Source organism: Periplaneta americana, chromosome 16, assembly GCF_040183065.1.
Source record: "Periplaneta americana isolate PAMFEO1 chromosome 16, P.americana_PAMFEO1_priV1, whole genome shotgun sequence".
In the NCBI taxonomy this organism is placed as follows: domain Eukaryota; kingdom Metazoa; phylum Arthropoda; class Insecta; order Blattodea; family Blattidae; genus Periplaneta; species Periplaneta americana.
Window position 1 is genome coordinate 158,268,107 of NC_091132.1, and position 18,165 is coordinate 158,286,271.

An 18,165-nucleotide genomic window follows, 5' to 3' on the forward strand; every position below is an offset into this window, starting at 1 on the left:
TTGGGATCCCTATACATTATATCAGATAAATTCCTTAGAAAGAATCCAGTATAGGGCAGCTAATTTGTTAAAGGTAAAAGAGAAGATGGGAACGATACAATAAAAAATGGGAAACTTTGGAAAACGGACTTAGGAAAACTAGAATAACATCATTGTATAGAGCACATGTAAGTCAGAGAGCATGGGTAGACATAACGGCTTGGTTAAAGAAGCTAACGTACTATAGTAGGAGCGATTATGATTTTAAAATCAAATTAGGAAACAGAAAACGGATGGAGGTTAACTCTCATTTTTAAATACAACTATAATGATTGGAATGACCTACCTGCAGCTGTCCTTCCTTAAGGAGATTCAAGAATAACTTAAAAAGTTGTGTATAAAGTATAAATTAAAATTAAGGTGACATTTAACATTTAATTCTTTAAGGTGACATGTATTTATTTAGCCTGACGAGTTACTCCCTTGGTTTGAAGTGTAAATTATTTAAAAATAGCGTGTAAGAGGGTCTTAGACTAGAAATGTTTAGCTTAAATGTAGTTCTGTTTAAAAGTATCCATAAGGGTCTAATTATTTGTCTTATTTGAGCTGTTGTATCAGTGAATCGAGGTGAGTCAGTGAAGTTATGGTTTTACAGTGCAGTAAATAATTCCGATCAGTGATAATTTATAGTGTCAATGAAATGTGTTCTATAATGTCAGTGAAATGTGTTATAGAGTGTCAGTGAAATGTGTCCTAAAGATCAGTGAAATGCGTCATAGTGCCACTACAGTGAGTGAGATAAGAGTAAAGTGAAAGATTATTATCAGTACCAATGTGAAACTTATGTAGGGCCTATACATATGTATTGTATTGTATCGTATTGTATTTATTAACATTCCATGGTATTCATACATTGCTTTATAGCCAGAATATTGAAAAAGTAAAAAAAACTTAATACTATTATAAAGTCTTAATTTACAGTCACAGTCTAGATGAAATATATACAGACGAGATTTACAATATAGTCTATTAGTACAATACATAGTTTTAGTATCAATGTCATGAAGTGTTACTGAATATCATGAATTTACCTACGGTACAGAATAGAAGGCGTGAGAAATTAGGTACTTCTTTAATTTGACCCTAAATAATTTTATGATTTGAGATTAATTTTTTATTCCGATAGGGAGGCTATTAAAAATTTTTACTGCCATATAACGCACTCCTTTTTGATAGCACGATAGACTTGCCGATGGAGTATGAAAGTCATTTTTTGACGTGTATTTATGCTATGAACTGTTGAATTAGTTACGAAGTTTTCACGATTGCATACGAGGAAGATTATTAATGAAAAGATATACTGACAAGCCATGGGCATTATTTGTAGTTTTTTTAAAATAGTCGTACACGATTCCCTAGATTTGGCACCTACTATTATTCTAATTACTCATTTTTGTAATAGAAATATACTGTTACTATCTGTGGCATTTCCCCAGAATATTATTCCAAATCTATACTTGTACGTTGTATTGTAAAATTAGGTTTACTTATTAATTATGTTATTCTATGTATTATTATTGATTGTAATTATTGTGTTAAATTGTATTGTGTATTCTTATTATATTCTGTATATAATTGTATTGTGTATTGTAATTTTATTGTGTATACCACACCGGGTGCTTGCCCACTTGCAGTGTAAATAAATACATTAAATACATACATACATCACCCAAAGATCTTGTGGAGGTGAGGTGGTGTACGATCATGCACTCCTCCTCTACTTCTTATAGCGGCTGTTATTCGCCAAGTGGATGGTACATTGAATGATTGGATGTGCGCAGTGGAAGACTTTTAGAAATAAATAGTGTGAATTTGTATAACAGATATAATTAACAAATAATGGATAACAGTATTACATGAATGATGAATGCAATAACATATAGGTATGAAATTAAGTGAATGAAAATATCACAAGTTAATCTGAATAACTACCAAAGCAATGACTGAATCGTGAAGACTTTAACTATACTCGGTGAACATACTTATAGGTCGTAATACAATCTAATACGCCCATTTCTCAATAATCAATTACTAACCTATTAATCATTTAGTCATTGAAACATTCTCTCAATATATATATATATATATATATATATATATATATATATATATATATATATATATATATATATATCCAACAAGATACAAACCTCAACATGAACGCCCAGTCAGTACACTAACTCATAACACATGGCCCATTCGATTACAGATAACATAAAATCTGATTAACCAAACTCAACGTACACATGAACTCAGTATAACACAAAGAATTTACCCAGTACAAACCGTCACATGACTGATCACTATATAAATTACCTATTTCACATATGTCTCACATAAACTGTGCAGATAGCACTAACAACAATCTCTGTACTTTACAATAAAACAATGGCCAAGAGATATATATATATATATATACGATATATGATAAGTAACCGACGATAATTTCAAATACCAATGATTGTTTGAATAGCAACGGAAAGTCAATTCACTCGATTCCTGAATACCGGCGTGGAAACCAATAATAACCAATGGCGTAGCAAGTACTAGAATAGATAAATGAGGCCCATACTATTCTAGTTCATTACAGCGTCTAATACGATGTAAGCCAAGAGATCGTAATCACTACGCTATCACCCAAACTGTCTTGGAACATCAATACTACCTCACATATCAAATTATATCTCATCACGTAATCCCCCAATACAATACAACGTCACATATCACAATTACATCACTTCGCGTAATCGCAATTACTTAACCCAAGACGTATCATCAGCGAGTGATTTCCATACACGATCCACCACAATATCTCAAACACATACAACCAAAAATGAGAATAATATCAGAACCCAAATTTGCCTACTCCGATGATAACAAATCTGATACAACTTGTTGCCGCACTAAATCCCAAAATATATTTCAAACAAGGTTTCATATAATTCGTAAATAGTCAGGTGTAATACTACTAGGTTCAAAAAGTTCCCGGAATTTTACTACCATTTTTCGTATTAATATATAACAAGGGATATTATACATTTGTTTTGTTGGTAACATTCATGATGTCATTTTCTTTAAGTGTGTTGATAATGGCGATAGTTGGTTTTGAGTTGTAGGCAATTGTTTATCATAGTGTTTTGTTTGTTCGTCGCATTTTGTAATTATGTCCACAGAGCAACGTACAAACATCAAGTTCTGTGTTTTGATACACAAAACTCCTGCAGAGACATTAAGATTGTTGGAAGAAGCATATGGCGAAGCAGCTCAAGTGTATGCCTGGCATAAACGCTTTTCTGGTGGCCGCGATAGCATCAAAGATGACGTACGCAGCGGCCGACCAACAACTGCAACAAATGAAGCAATCGCTCAGCGTGTGCGTAATGTTGTGAGGGACGACCGACCTAAAACCATAAAAGAGATAGCAGCAAAGGTCGGAATATCAGTCGGAAGTGTACACAATGTTCTTCACAAGCATCTCAACATGCATTACGTGTCTCAGAAGTTAGTTCCGAAAATGTTGTCGGCAGAACAGAAAGAAACAAGAATGACTCTTGCTGGGGACATGATCAGTATGGCTGATGAAGATGGTGATTTCTTAAACAAAATTATTGCTGGTGATGAAACTTGGTACTACTTGTACGACCCAGTCCCTAAACGACAGTCATCTGAGTGGAAATCGAAAACATCTCCTCGGAAGCAAAAATTTCCTAGGGACACTTCCAAAGGCAAAGTTATGTTGGAAGTTTTCTTCGACTCTCAGGGTCTCATCCACCATGAGTTCATTCCAGAAGGTCGTACTGTAACGAAAGAATTGTACGTAGAAATCTTCCGTCGCCTCCTGGACGCAGTGAGAAGGAAACGTCCAGAAAAGTGGGTAGAAAACAACTGGTTCCTTATGCATGACAATGCACCTGCTCATCGCGCAATTATTGTAAAGAATTTTCTTGCCAGGCACAACATAACTGCTTTGGATCACCCACCATACTCTCCTGATCTCTCACCACCTGATTACTTCCTGTTTCCCCGTCTGAAAAGTCATCTGAAAGGACGGAGATTCAATGCTGAAGAGGTTATCGCAAACGCGACGAGAGCACTAAGACGGGTTTCACAAAATGGCTTCCAGCCTGCTTCCAGGAACTCTACACGCGTTGGCAAAAGTGTGTTGTTGCGGAAGGCAACTATTTTGAAGGGAATGCTGTGGAATAGTGTTTAAGGTACGTTGTTTCTATGATAATAGCAAATTCCGGGAACTTTTTGAACCTAGTATGTATATGACACACTATTCTCGAACAATCTATCACGATGAACTTAAGTTACCAATGTAGAATACAGTTCGAGCTCTATTTCCCGAGTGCACGTCGATTGCCTGAATGAAGCTGTCGGTACACGGCCTGGCTGCTGAGTAATGTCGTCAATATGGGCTCGGACTCCTGAGTGAGTTACATACAACTGCGCGTAGCCAAGTAAACTCGCTTTCCCTCTCTCTTCGTCTGACGTAAACAACCGGCCCATAGGATAATTTGGATAAGAAAATGAAGGAAATTCGTAGCGCTATCTATAACATATCGTCTCAGAGCACTCTGTCGGCGAAGCGACGTACTAAATGGACAGCTACGATGTCGAGCACGGCTCAATCTACAACTGTAGCACTAAGAAAGTCAGACAGTGTTTGTATGGAAATGCTTGGCACACACACTCCATAGAATGAACGCAGCATTAGGCATTATATCAGATGGAAATGGAAGGAACATGGACACTGCCACATGTGCCTAAGTTTGCCCAACAGGAATCTGACCTGGAGCTTCAGATGATAGACGACATTAAGACATATGAGTTGAAAGCGGAGACTAAGAGAAAGGCGGAAAATAGGAAAGATTGGAGAATACTAGGTTTGCAAAAACAGATCTGACCTTGGGCAGAACACTATGAACAAATGAATGAACGATTGTGAGTTTAGGTTTGATGATTACAGTACATGTTTGGGTCAGTGTCTCTTATGTAGATCCTCATGCTACTCAACTCAAAAGCACCTGATTAAGGTTGATCTGTTATTTATACTATTAGCGATACTGTGCAAGGAAAGTGGCATTCAAAATTCTGAGGCCGAGAGGAAAAAGTTCTTAAGTAAAAATTTTATACTCTTCAGGAGATCAGTAGAAAGATTGATATTGGTGTCAATTATATAGTTTTTTAATTAAGAGGTTTTTCCTGGATATTATTTGTTTATATTTCTTCTAAAATAAGTAATGTTGATCATTTAACAATTATCTTGATTATTTCCAAAAATAGCAGCAATTAAGCCCTTTTACGACTAGAACCCAAATTGAGTATATTTAAACACAAGATCTTTTTCATGTCCAAATAAATGAGAAACGTAAATTATTAGGGATGCAAAATGGATCTTAAACTATAGGACTGTTTACCCTGGTGCTTAAAGTTTTAAAAGGAAAGGGCATAAGTATGTGATAAAATGGCTAAAATACAAGTTAGACCTTTATAATAGGGAAGCATGGAAAGTAAACATGTGGTAGCTTGTAAGAAATAAATTATTAAATATTCTAAAGTCCTTTATTCTGTGTGTGCTCGATTCAAAAGAACTTAGGACATTTGGTAACACTATAAATCCATTTGACTTAACCGTTTTACCAGGTTGTAGAAAATTGTTTCCGCTTTCAGAATATACACACAAAAGACAATGCATATCAATAAGTATGTCAATAACGATATGTAAAGTCGATATAACATATTCCGATGTTACTTGTGCATAATTCACCAATGGCGTTCTTTCACGAATACAAGCCAGTTAACATAAACAAAAGTTGGTTAATCAGGTACAAAATTTATGACACAGAATACTTAAGAATTCAAATCACGTGGTAGTCCGGTCTGACACACGTAGAATTATAATGAAAGTGTTTCTACTGAACTCCTGAAATAGTTATACACGATGAAGTAGATAATATGTCACGGCCCCATATGCGACAAGAAATACGAGAAAATAGCTTTAGTATGGCAACAGATAGAATAAATTTCAACGTACGAATCAACTTTATCCTTAGTTGTGAATGCTCAACTTCAAGGTATGTATTTTAACTGTATAAACATTCTCGTTTTTGTTTCCTTGCCAGGTTTATTGTGGACCACGCCTAAAAGTTTCCTACTGTGTTCTAGCCACCATGAAATTTTAAGTTACAAGAGTGAGAGGAACACATCCCTCATTCGTCGCATTACAAAATATTTTCGTCAATATTTTTAAAACAATATTTAAATAGTCTTTAAAAAGAAACTCGTAAAACAGATATCCGAATAGAACGTCACCTCGCGTTCATGGGTTCTTAACCTACAAGACCTCGAGAACGCTTACCACAAACACCGCATTAGAAATGTTTGTTGCTCATATCCCGCAATACACGAGTACTTAAGTTATGCCTACTAGCGAAACAGATTTAGAAAGTGTCTCGGCTATGTGAAAGAGATCATGGCTTTTCAGACTATTCTGCTCATAGAGTCAATCAACATGAACGCAGCAATAGAAACATTTACCACCTCTTTGGCGGAGATCATTTAATTTCGGGCGCTTTTGAAAGGTTCCTCGCCTGTGTGCCGTTGTTTATGTCTTCTTAGGCTACTTGAATCCGAGAAACAGTTACCACAAACATCGCACTTGAACGGTTTCTCGTCTGTATGCAGGCGTTTATGTCTTCTTTGGCTACTCGTACTCGAGAAACACTTACCACAAACATCACATTTGAACGGTTTGTCACTTGTGTGCAAATATTGATGAGTTCTTAGGTCTCTCGAACACGAGAAACACTTACCACAAACATCACACTTGAACGGTTTGTCGCCTGTGTGCAAATATTGATGATTTCTTAGGTTACTCGAACACGAGAAACTTTTTCCACAAACATTACATATGAAAGGCTTCTCGCCTGTATGTCGGCGCTTATGCTTTATCAAGTCTCCCGATACCGAGAAACACTTACCACAAACATCACATTTGAACGGCTTCTCGCCTGTGTGTCTGCGCTTATGCTTTTTCAGGTCCCCCGATACCGAGAAACACTTACCGCAAACATCACATTTGAACGGTTTCTCGCTTGTGTGCAAATATTGATGACTTCTTAGGTTACTCGAACACGAGAAACACTTACCGCAAACATCACATTTAAACAGTTTCTCGCCAGTGTGCAAATATTCATGACTTCTTAGTTTACTCGAACACGAGAAACACTTACCGCAAACATCACATTTGAACGGTTTTTCGCCTGTGTGCATGCGTTTATGTCTTGTTAGCACACTCGAACACGAGAAACACTTACCGCAATCATCACATTTGAACGGTTTCTCGCCTGTGTGCATGCGTCCATGTCTTGTTAGGTTACTCGAACACGAGGAACTATTGCCACAAACATCACACACGAAAGGCTTCTCGCCCGTGTGCCGGCGCTTATGCGTTTTCAGGTCCCCCGACACGGAGAAACATTTACCGCATTCATCACATTTGAACGGCTTCTCGCCTGAGTGTCGGCGCCTATGCTTTTTCAGGGCACCCGATACGAAGAAACACTTACCGCAAACATCACATATGAACGGTTTCTCGTTTGTGTGCAAACAGTCATGAATTCTTAGGTTACTCGAACACGAAAAACACTTACCGCAAACATCACATTTGAAGGTTTTCTCACTACAGTGCAGGAGATTAAGTCTTCTTACGTTACCAGAATACGAGAAACTCTTACAACAAATATCACATTTAAAAGGCTTGTCGCCTGAGTGAAGGTTATCCTGTATTCTTAGGTTGTCAGAATCCTTGAAACACTTACTACAAAATTGGCATTTGAAAGGTTTCTTCTTCAGTTTTGCCGAATTCGAAGAACATATTTTAGCCAATTTAAATTCCAATTGCTTTTCATCGTCGTGAGTCCGCACGGGTTTTCCCGGGTAACCTGAATTCTTGGGAATCTCACACAAAGTCCCGTCCTCTTCAAGTGCAACACTGTCGAATTCTGATAACACACTTCCCTCATTGGTAGCTGCAATCCTGAAGTAAATATACTATAAGTCTATTAAATAGTCACAACTACTGTAATACACATTCTATTACTGAATATTTAAATCAAAACTATTTCACCAGGAGGTACAGTGCCATTAGATATTCATTCTTGTAAATAATTCATGAGTAATGTTGAAAGTATCAAAATTCTCAACAATTTGGTCCTCAGCTCTACAACAGATTTCATAAGGATTACACAACGTTTGTCAAATCTTAGATAGCATTCATTTTTAACAAATATCTCTTCCCAAAATCATCTGCTTTTCGTTTATATTGTGGCAACCATGCTGCAACGTTCTCGCTGCCTATGGAGTTGAGCACGCATCTGGCAGAATATTGGGCGCGCGGAAGAAACGCGGCTGAGAGGGGAGACTCAAGTCAGCGGGAGCTGCGGCGTGGCGTGGTGAAGGGAAAGTAGACTGAAGCCGGCCGGATTGGGGGGGACGGACGTAAGGGGAACGTTTAGGTTCCGAGAAAGGAAGGAGGCCAACTGCGGCGAAGAGTGGAGAAACTTCTCGAGACAGATTGTTGCAACGAAACAGCCAGAAAATCGAAGGTACGAGAATGTGTGACCTAACACATATAAAGCGCGAGCAGTTCAGAACAGAAGTCAGTTTTTGTGAACCAGCCGTGAGCGAGCAAGGAAGCCAGCCTTCGAGACCGGGGTTCGACGTGAGTCAACTCGAGTGGCTGTGGCAGCGCCCAGGCAGAAGCAACGCGTCCGGGAGTCTCGGGTTCGACACGCAGCGAACTTGAGTACCTGTGGCAGCGCCCAGGCGGAAGCAACGCATCCCGAAGTCTTGAGTTCGAAGTGCAGTTAACTGTCTCTGGAAGTCTTGGGTTCGATATATAGTGAACTCGAGTGAATGAGCTAGACAACTGGAAAAGGCAAACGAACTGAGAACTGACAGTTTTGTTTTGTAAATAGTGATTTGTGAACATTAGTTGTGATTAGGAGTACATTGTTGTCCTCAATAATCCTAGTGAATTGTCATTGTCGTCTGTGGAGTGCAATAACGAATACTGTGCTGCTGTGTGGAGTGGAATACCCATTGTTGACGGGAGTGTTTAAATTCATAAATAGAAAGTCATTATTGTTGTGAATAAAAGTAATATTATTGATGAATTAAACGTCACAATATATTTTTTACGGCACAAACGTGCTATTTTCTGCGATTATTTTGAAATTGAGTATTGGAAATGAGCTATAACTTTGTCTAACCATTATTATTGTGATATATAAATTGTATATACTTTCTTAAGTTAGTCACTTCAAAATTTGCAGTGGAGCAATTCAGAGTCCAGCTCGTAGTGAGTATTGTCAACAGTAATCTCACGAGAGGTTTTGATTTGTGTAGAGAATGTTAAAATTTGAGTGGGATTTAATTGACTATTACACGATTAGGAGAAAGTATATAAAGAATAGGAAAAATAAAGTACTCTAATAACAATAAGATATTAACTGACTTAGGAAAAATATATTTCACTAATGTTAGATTCAGGAAAAGATTTGAGCAGAGCCGCCATTTCTAGTTGACTATGTATGCGGTAAAAAATGACCATCGCAAAACATGTTTTCTTGAGTGTAAAGAATTTACAGTTTGAAATGTTGGAAAACAAAGAAGAAATGGTAGAGCGGTAATAAAATCAGAAGAAAGTGTATAAAGATTAGAAGAAATAAAGACCTCTAATAAAATCAAACAGGTATTAATTTACTTAGAAAAATTCTATTTCACTAATCTTACCTTCACTAAAGCGTTTGAACAGAGGCGCCATTTTCATTTGACTATCTATGCGGGTAACGATCGCAAAACATAATTTATAGTGCAGTAGCTAAAGAATCTGCAGTTTGAAATGTCGGCACACAAAGAAACGAATGCTACGCAACTGATAAAAAAGAAACAAATACTAGGGAAGTGATAAGGTTGTAGGGATAACCAGACATGATTGGCTGAAAGACGTCATTTCGTATCGTTTTATTGGTCAAAAGTATTATGACGTAGTAAGAGTGTAATAGTCAAGAGAGAATTTGTATTTGTATTATCTCTAGCTTGGTATTTGTTGCTTTACAAACGTTAAAATGTCTTCCACTTCTCGCCACCTGAGTAATTGCCGCTTCTTACCATACATGGAAAAACAGCTCCATTATTCTTCACTTTCAGAACTTTCCTTGGCCACAATTCCTTCTCATAAGTAACTACCACATAACTATGTTCCTCTAGTATTAATTTAACACATCTGCCTCATTGTCTGTAAATATGGAAAGAACACTGGAAACATCACGATTTGTATTCAATTCAATTTCATCGCACTCATAGCCACTTGCAGGGAAGGTTGTTTTCCTTCTACCCTGAAGTTTTCTTTTACTGGACCATCATTCATGCTACTACCATTGATGCTGGAACAGCCTGTTTCACTATTTACTGGACTATAATGTTAAATGGTGTTTTAGAATATACTGAGGTACCGTATTTGCGGAAGTAAATAATCACATTGATCAAATTTTATTGAAACAAATATTTCAAAATGAAATACAACTGTGGTCCACGAACAATTGTGGTATGTAGTTGAGGGCTAATTTCTAACCACGAGGTTAAACATTTTTCACGTAGAGTCCTTAACCTCTGCCAGTCTAATTATTACGTGAAAGTAAACACTATATAGCCAGGTTTAATTGTACAAAGAATCATATATCTATAACTTACCAGTTCTACAGAGGAGAGCTTAACAAAGCAGACAAATACAGACTGAATGATTTCGCGTCTTCACACATTCAATACAACGATGCACATTGACTTTGGTAAGCACCCATATCATTGCCTCGTGTAATGGTAGATGGAAGCACAGTATGGGGAATATAATTCCATCACAGTGGCGCCTCAAATGGCAAACACCGAACTCTTGGGGGACTAAGTAATACAAAATGCGTTTTGGACCATAGTTATTGGAAATGACAGTGTTGAAGAATAAGAGAGATAATAGCTTTATTTCTGAGAACTCTGGATTAATAACATCACCGACAAGTGTCTTGTGTGAGTGGGACAGTAGGGCTAGGTCTATGCAGTGGAAGGGGAAACAGTGGCCAAACAGAAAGATATCAGAACCTGGAGGAACATTTTTAAAAACATTGCATGTATTATTGCAGTTGTAATTCCAGTGATGTGAAAGATTGATGTACTTAACTGCATTAGAATGCTTGAACTAACGGACGAACAAATAAATTAATGAATAAACAAACATATTAGGGAAATTAGACTTCCTAAATGTGATGAGAGGTTCGCAGAAAAACTCTTGGAATGGACTCAAAATGGTAGTTTATTATTTACTAGGGAATTAGAAAAACTTCAATTATAAAGAAACTGTAGAATTAAGTAAAAGATTTCAAGACCCTAGGATGCAATATAAGTGATTGCATGTCCATCTAGATTATTTTCTTGAAAATCTAGGCACTTTTAGTGAAGAAAATGAAGAAAGGTTTGAAAGGTACTTATGAAAACCAGATATCAAGAGAAGTGGAGTGTGAATGTGAAGGTCTTCTGAATCTGCTTCTGAATAGTCAAGAAAACGGTCACTTCAAACACAATGAACTCTCTACGTGAAGACTAGTATACTACACTCACCTTTCGGCAAAATCCTCGTTGTCCTCTACCGTTACTTCCACCCTTGGCTCCTCATTGAAGTCACTCTGCTCTTCCTACAAATACAGAGCAAATAGAACAAAACGTTAGCTCAGTTTACGTGAACAAAAGCGCATCGATATTAGTTGCCACAGAACTGCATTTAAGTCTTAATAAGCGTAGTACAATCTGAGGTAATAAAAGACAATTCTTGGGGCAATATTTCAGGCGGCACATCTTTTTCTTGTAGAACGGTTTTTGTAACCTTTTTCAACATGTGGCACACTAAAGGTGTACCAGTAATTTAAAATGCTGTGGCACATTCTTATAATTTGTTGTTAAGATGGTTTTACGAGAAAATGAGTAGCCTACAGATTTTTAAGTAGTTTATTTTACGAAGCTTTATCAAAATGTCAGGTTATTTAGGGTCTGAAAGAGATGAATGATAACGCCAGTGAAATGAGTCTGGGGTCCAGCACTGAAAGTTACCCAGCATTTACTCATATTGGGTTGAGGGAAAACCACGGAAAGACCTCAACCACGTAACTTTCCCCGAACGGGAATCGAACCCGGGCAACCTGGGATCGCAGCCAGACGCGCTAACCGTTATTGCACAAGTGTGAACAAATTAGTATACTATAAAATACAAATAAATTAGGTACATGCATATGCATTAATATATTAAATATAATACTTTCAATTTTATATGAATGATTTACAAGTCAACATACCGGGGAATGATAATATGATGTATGGTAAAAAGGCACATGGTGCAAAGCACGTTGAGAAAATACATATTATTCACAAAGAGAAACAACACAATGTTTGTATTTTTATTTAATGTTTATAACAGAAAAGCAAACTTTAATAACAGAAAAATATTAAAATGCAATATTAGTGTGATAATTTTCTTGATATTTAGGAAATTTGAAAACATACAATATCATTACATGTGTTTCTAATAGCATATAATGCAAGAAATATTTTGTTTCATAAAGCTAAGTAAAATACGATGTTTTTCAAGTTTTCACGATATCCTAATTTCACTGATCTGGCTACCCTAGACGCGAGTCAGTCATTCTCTTCCCTGCTGCTCGCACACCTACACTGTGTTTACTGAAGGATGAGTTCAGCTGCATTCGGTATTCTTCCGCACACCAGCGGATCTTTCAAGTATGCCATGGCAAACTGGAGGAAAATGATTGCAAAAGAATAACTATTTAACTACTGTATAATAGCAGAAATTATTTATGGACGAATAATTCAATTTCAAGTGACGAATTTGGTGGATTTGGTAAATTGTTTATCAATTAATAGAAAAGTTTAATTCAGTCAATACTTAACAGTGAGAAATACATTAAAATTTATGTTATACCAAAAAGTAACATTACATATATTTTGACGACACACGTTTTCGCCAATTATATTGGCATCTTCAGGTCGAGTAAAACATGTTAACAAAATGAACACTTGGTCTTAACTAGTTGAAACAACGTTAAGATTATAATATAAATTAAAACAGATGAGTGATGCAGGCACTAGGTTGTATGTAGAAATGATGTATTATAAGAAGCATGTGTGACAGGGACAGCAAGACCCTTTCTAGTATTGCGGTAACAGTTTCGGAATCTGATTAAAGATGCTACTAGGTAAGCTTTTTAAAAAAGAGAAGATTAACGTGTCCTTCCGTACCAATAACAAATTGAATAATATTATCCCCAACAACCTACAAAACTACAACAAATTTGCCAATAGTGGGATCTATTTATTGCAATGTAAAAATTGCCCTAAAAATACGTAGGCCAAACAAAAAGGAATTTTCGCACACGTTACAGAGAACACGTTTCCGACTTTAAATTCAATAGGAATAAATTAAAATTCGCCACATATCTCACGAACTCACGGGCATAGAAGATGCTCTTCAGGTTTTAAAAATTATCAATAATCACAATTACATGAATGCTGCAGAAGAATTATACATTACCATCCACTCTAATAGTAACAATAGCCCCCTTCTTAATGAACAATATCCAAATTCAAATAATCCGCTATTTAAGATCATACAGAAGTAATTTCCGATCATCTACTAGTCTTGCCTGGTATGCAGTTTTCTTTGTAAGCTACTTACTAATGTAAAGGTCAGTCATGCCGACGCTCTTATGGACCTGGAAAACGTTTGTCGTCAAAATATATGTAATGTTACTTTTTGGTATAACATAAATTTTAATGTATTTCTCACTGTTAAGTATTGACTGAATTAAACTTTTCTATTAATTGATATAGTACTTAACGGACCAATAAGCCTTTGAAATTAAATTTTTTATCTTACGACACTTTACCAACTGCAATGGCTATCTAATATCTTAGTGGAGTGAAGGTGATAATGCCAGCACAATGATTTCAGTGTCCAGCGCCAAAAGTTACCCGGCATTTGCTTTGAATGGTGTAAGAAATAACCCCAGAAAAAAACTTCAAACAGGTAGCTCGTCCCTACCAGTATACGGACATCAGTGCAACAATTTTATGGTCAGACATCGTAATTATAACACCACATTTTTGGACAAAAATTCGTACAATTCTACTTTTTGTAACCTTGACTAAACTATGTCATTGTATTGCTTGAAATTTTACATTACCAGGCATATATTGGTCTGGTTCAGAAAATTTGTTCAAGCAATCACTGAACTTGATAATTTTGTGTATACTCATAAGAAGTACACGAAAATTCAAATTCGTTATGTTTGTTTCTAGTCTTTTTAAAATTGGTAAATTGGTGTTTCTAATTTTACGTTTGTCTTCTACCTGTATAAATAATAAATGCAATTCACTGACAGAATGTACCTACATGTATGTATCAAAACATATTGTAGAATTTACCACCCATTCTGGAATCCACTCAAAATCAGCTACATATTTTAACGTAAAATTATGAAATATCTTTTCCTTACGGGTAAGATAATGTTTTACAAAGGATAAATTGCAAATATGTAAATATTTAAAAACAAAAGGTGATAAACAAATGAAGCCAGGAGATAATGTTTATACATAAATCTAAAGCAAACTCAATTATCTGCAAACGGTAAGAAGTATTACGAATTTTAGACAAAGACACAGAGAAGACAAAAAGAAGTCATGTCCTTAAGAACATATTTTTTCAAAGCTGCTGTGGGAATGTGTAGCTTGGCAACAATGAAGAGTTAGCATAACAAGGAATTTCCTTTTCGTATTTAAAACATAATTTGTGACAAAATTCCAACACTAGTCTCTGCAACGTGACATCACTTGTAATAAAAATAGTGGTAAGTTCCTTGTCTCTATCATAGAGAAAAAGGCACTACAAGTACTGCTGTAAAGAGGTAGTGTCTGTTACAATCAAACTGCAAGACAAACAATGGAAGAACACATAGTGCATTCCTTGTGCTCCACTCACCTCAGGTTCACGTTTCACCACAGGGAACGAAATAGGCACCGGACCTTCCTCAAATTTTATCTCAGTTGTGAGATCATGGCTCTGGTCCTCATATTCCTCCTTTATACCAGTCACAAGCTGATCCACAAGATTCTGTTCCTGCAGTACAAATAGATATCATAAATGAACAATTTATTACACAGTGTTAGAACACGACTTCTATTGTTATCAGCTGCTCTCTATTAGTTGATATGCCTCAGCCTGATCACAATCCACAGCACGTGCTTTGCACTATGACGAATAGGTTCAGGATTCATATGAAAATGTACATTATCTGTGGAAAAACATTTTCCAAGTGCAGTTTTAATAAATTAAGAGATTTTACTTGATTATTTAATGACGGTGCAGCAACTACTAGATTATTTAGCGTCGATGGGATTGGTGATAGAGAGATGGTTTTTGGTGACATGAGGCCGAGGATTCGACACAGATTACGTAACATTCACTTTATGGTTCGGGAAAACCTCTGAAAAACCCAACCAGGGAATCAGCCAAAGGATGAACGTACCAGTTGGCAGAGCGTTGGTACGTTAAACCAAAGGTCCCGGGTTCGATGCCTGGCCCCGGAACAATTTTTCCCTCGAAATTATTCAAATCAACTTTACAGGGAGTTATAACTGAAAGCTTGATTTGCATAATACACGTTACTGTTCGTTTAACAGAAAACCACAATTTAAGTCACACAGAGTTAGTGTGCACTCAACGTTGGTTGCTTGATGGATGTCAGCCCACTATGAGGTCTGTGAATATAGAGGGGAAAATTGGATCAGTGTCTGGTAGAGTTCCTGGATAGCTCAGTTGGTAGAGCGTAGGTATAGGTTAAACCAAAGGTCCCGGGTTCGATTCCTGGCCCCAGAACAATTTTTCCTTCGAAATTACGAATTACCAGCCTTTTCATTATATACGCGCATGATTGGAGTCATCTTCTAAAACAACTCATTACAAATGGCGTAAAATAAATACTAAAGTAGTTTTATCTATCTCAGTGGTTTAATGACTCAGTGGTACAACAGAAAAAATTGATATTCTGTGTGTTGAGCTTTTTATTTTTCAGTGGATTTCTTATAAATATGATAAAACCTGCTTTAGACAGTAGGCCTGTATGCAGATATGAGCATTAAATTGTTTATTCTGTATATCCATAAAAATGCTTGTTAATAATAAGGTTTCTTTTAGAAAAGTCAATGTTTGGGTTCATACAGTCAGAAGCACTAATGTTAATTTTATAAGGGCCCGAATAGAAGGCGAACATGATTTTACATAGAAAACAATTAGGATAAAATAAAACAATAAGAGCATGAGAGAAACTTGTATGAAATATCTTAAAAAACAACAACAACGACATGTTTTGATGATATCGTTTTAAACATCGTTTAGTATTAACACAGAAAAAATAATAAATATAAGAGAGAAATCAGTTGGCTTCAAAATTAATAATAATCGCTAATAATTAATATATTGCTAAGCTGCTCGACCTTCTATACTATCCTACTGCAAATAAATGTGTGGTAAAACATGTAATTATATTTTATATACGCATCACAAATCAACCACATCATAGATCTACCTTGGTAATCAAATTTAATCTCATAAATTACATTGCAAGCCAGTGTATGAAGTGTCGATCCTGTACATAGTTTACAAAATACGATTTATTTTAGAAAAATCACAAAGAAAAAATTACACACATGTTAGATAACTAAAGAGGTCGCAAGTTGTAGTTCAAGGCATATTTACTGCACCATATGCACGATACAGATATCAATATGCCTTAATTTATAAGAAGTGTTGCATTAGATATGTTGTAAAATATTAAAAAGTGAGAATAGTTTATGAAAGAATGTTTCAATAATGCTTCCTCGACACCATAATATATTAAATTAAGAACTCTAATCAACTTTAAAATGGTTTTCCGTGAAATATAATTTATGTACATAATGTGTTATGGTGACAAATAAGACGAGGACGTCCAAGATTTTTTTTTTTTGTTTCATTAAGTCCAGTGAATATAATTTGAGAGCTGAACACTTTATGTCGTAAGGTAAATTTATATTGCTGTGACCGGAAGGAAAAAGGTCTTAAGTAAAAATTTTATACTTTTCAGGAGAGCGTAGAAAAATTGAAACTGGTGTCAATTATAGAGTTTTTTTAATTAAGTGGTTTTTCCTGGATATTATTTGTTTATATCTCTTCTAAAATAGGTAGTGTTGCTCATTTAACAAATTTCTTGATTATTTCCAAAAATAGCCGCACTTAAGCCCTTTTAAGATTAGAAGCCAAACTGAGTAGAACGGACTATTAAACATAAGACCTTTTTCATGTCAAAGTAAATGAGACAATAAATTATTAGGAATGCAAAATGGTTATAAAGCAATTATAGGACTGTTTACCCTGGTGCTTGAAGTTTTAAAAGGAAAGGGCATCAGTATGTGATAAAATGGCTAAAATACAAATTAGACCTTTTTAATAGGGAAGTAAACATGTGAGGAATTGTAAGAAATAAATTATTAAATACTCTTAAGCCCTTTATTCTGTGTGTGCTCGATTCAAAAAGTACTTAGGACATTTTGGTAATGCTCTATAAATCCAGTCAGGAGTCTTATTTGACTTTAGCCAATTTACCAGATTGTACAGAATTGTTTCCGCTGTCAGAATATATAAAAATCTCATTTTTACGAAAAATGACGTAAGAACTTTTTCCTCCCGGCCACAGATTTATATAAATGTCGCATATACAAAACAGATAGTAATGGCTTATAATATACCTCTAATATAGGTTTCTTCTCATCCTCATCTGTGTCGTCACTTGTTTCTAGAGACAGTGGGTCGACCTCGAGTTCCGCCTTTATCACATCCATGGTAACTGAAAGAATTAAGCAACTGACATCCATTTGCAGATCGTAAGCTGTTGGGAAAACGTCTTTACTCGTTGCTACAAACTGTGATTTTTACGGCGAATATGAAGCACTATGTTATGATCCATA

General features: G+C 36.0%; 1 protein-coding gene across 6 annotated transcripts in view; it reads right to left on the bottom strand.

Annotated features, from left to right (window-relative positions):
• LOC138691562 (gastrula zinc finger protein XlCGF57.1-like) overlaps positions 1-18,165 on the bottom strand; it is a 449,766-nt gene that overhangs the window by 431,012 nt on the left and 589 nt on the right. For 3 of the 6 annotated variants that reach the window (XM_069813634.1, XM_069813632.1, XM_069813633.1), the window contains exons 2-5: positions 17,947-18,044; positions 15,143-15,280; positions 11,716-11,789; positions 2,213-8,083 (exon numbers count right to left, since the gene is read on the bottom strand). In XM_069813634.1, the coding sequence (XP_069669735.1) occupies positions 6,604-8,083; positions 11,716-11,789; positions 15,143-15,280; positions 17,947-18,039 (1,785 nt within the window). In that variant the 5' untranslated portion in view covers positions 18,040-18,044 and the 3' untranslated portion in view covers positions 2,213-6,603. Of the gene's footprint in view, positions 1-2,212; positions 8,084-11,715; positions 11,792-15,142; positions 15,281-17,946; positions 18,045-18,165 lie in introns of those variants that run through there. The other 3 variants (XM_069813643.1, XM_069813642.1, XM_069813637.1) reach the window with 3 other exon arrangements.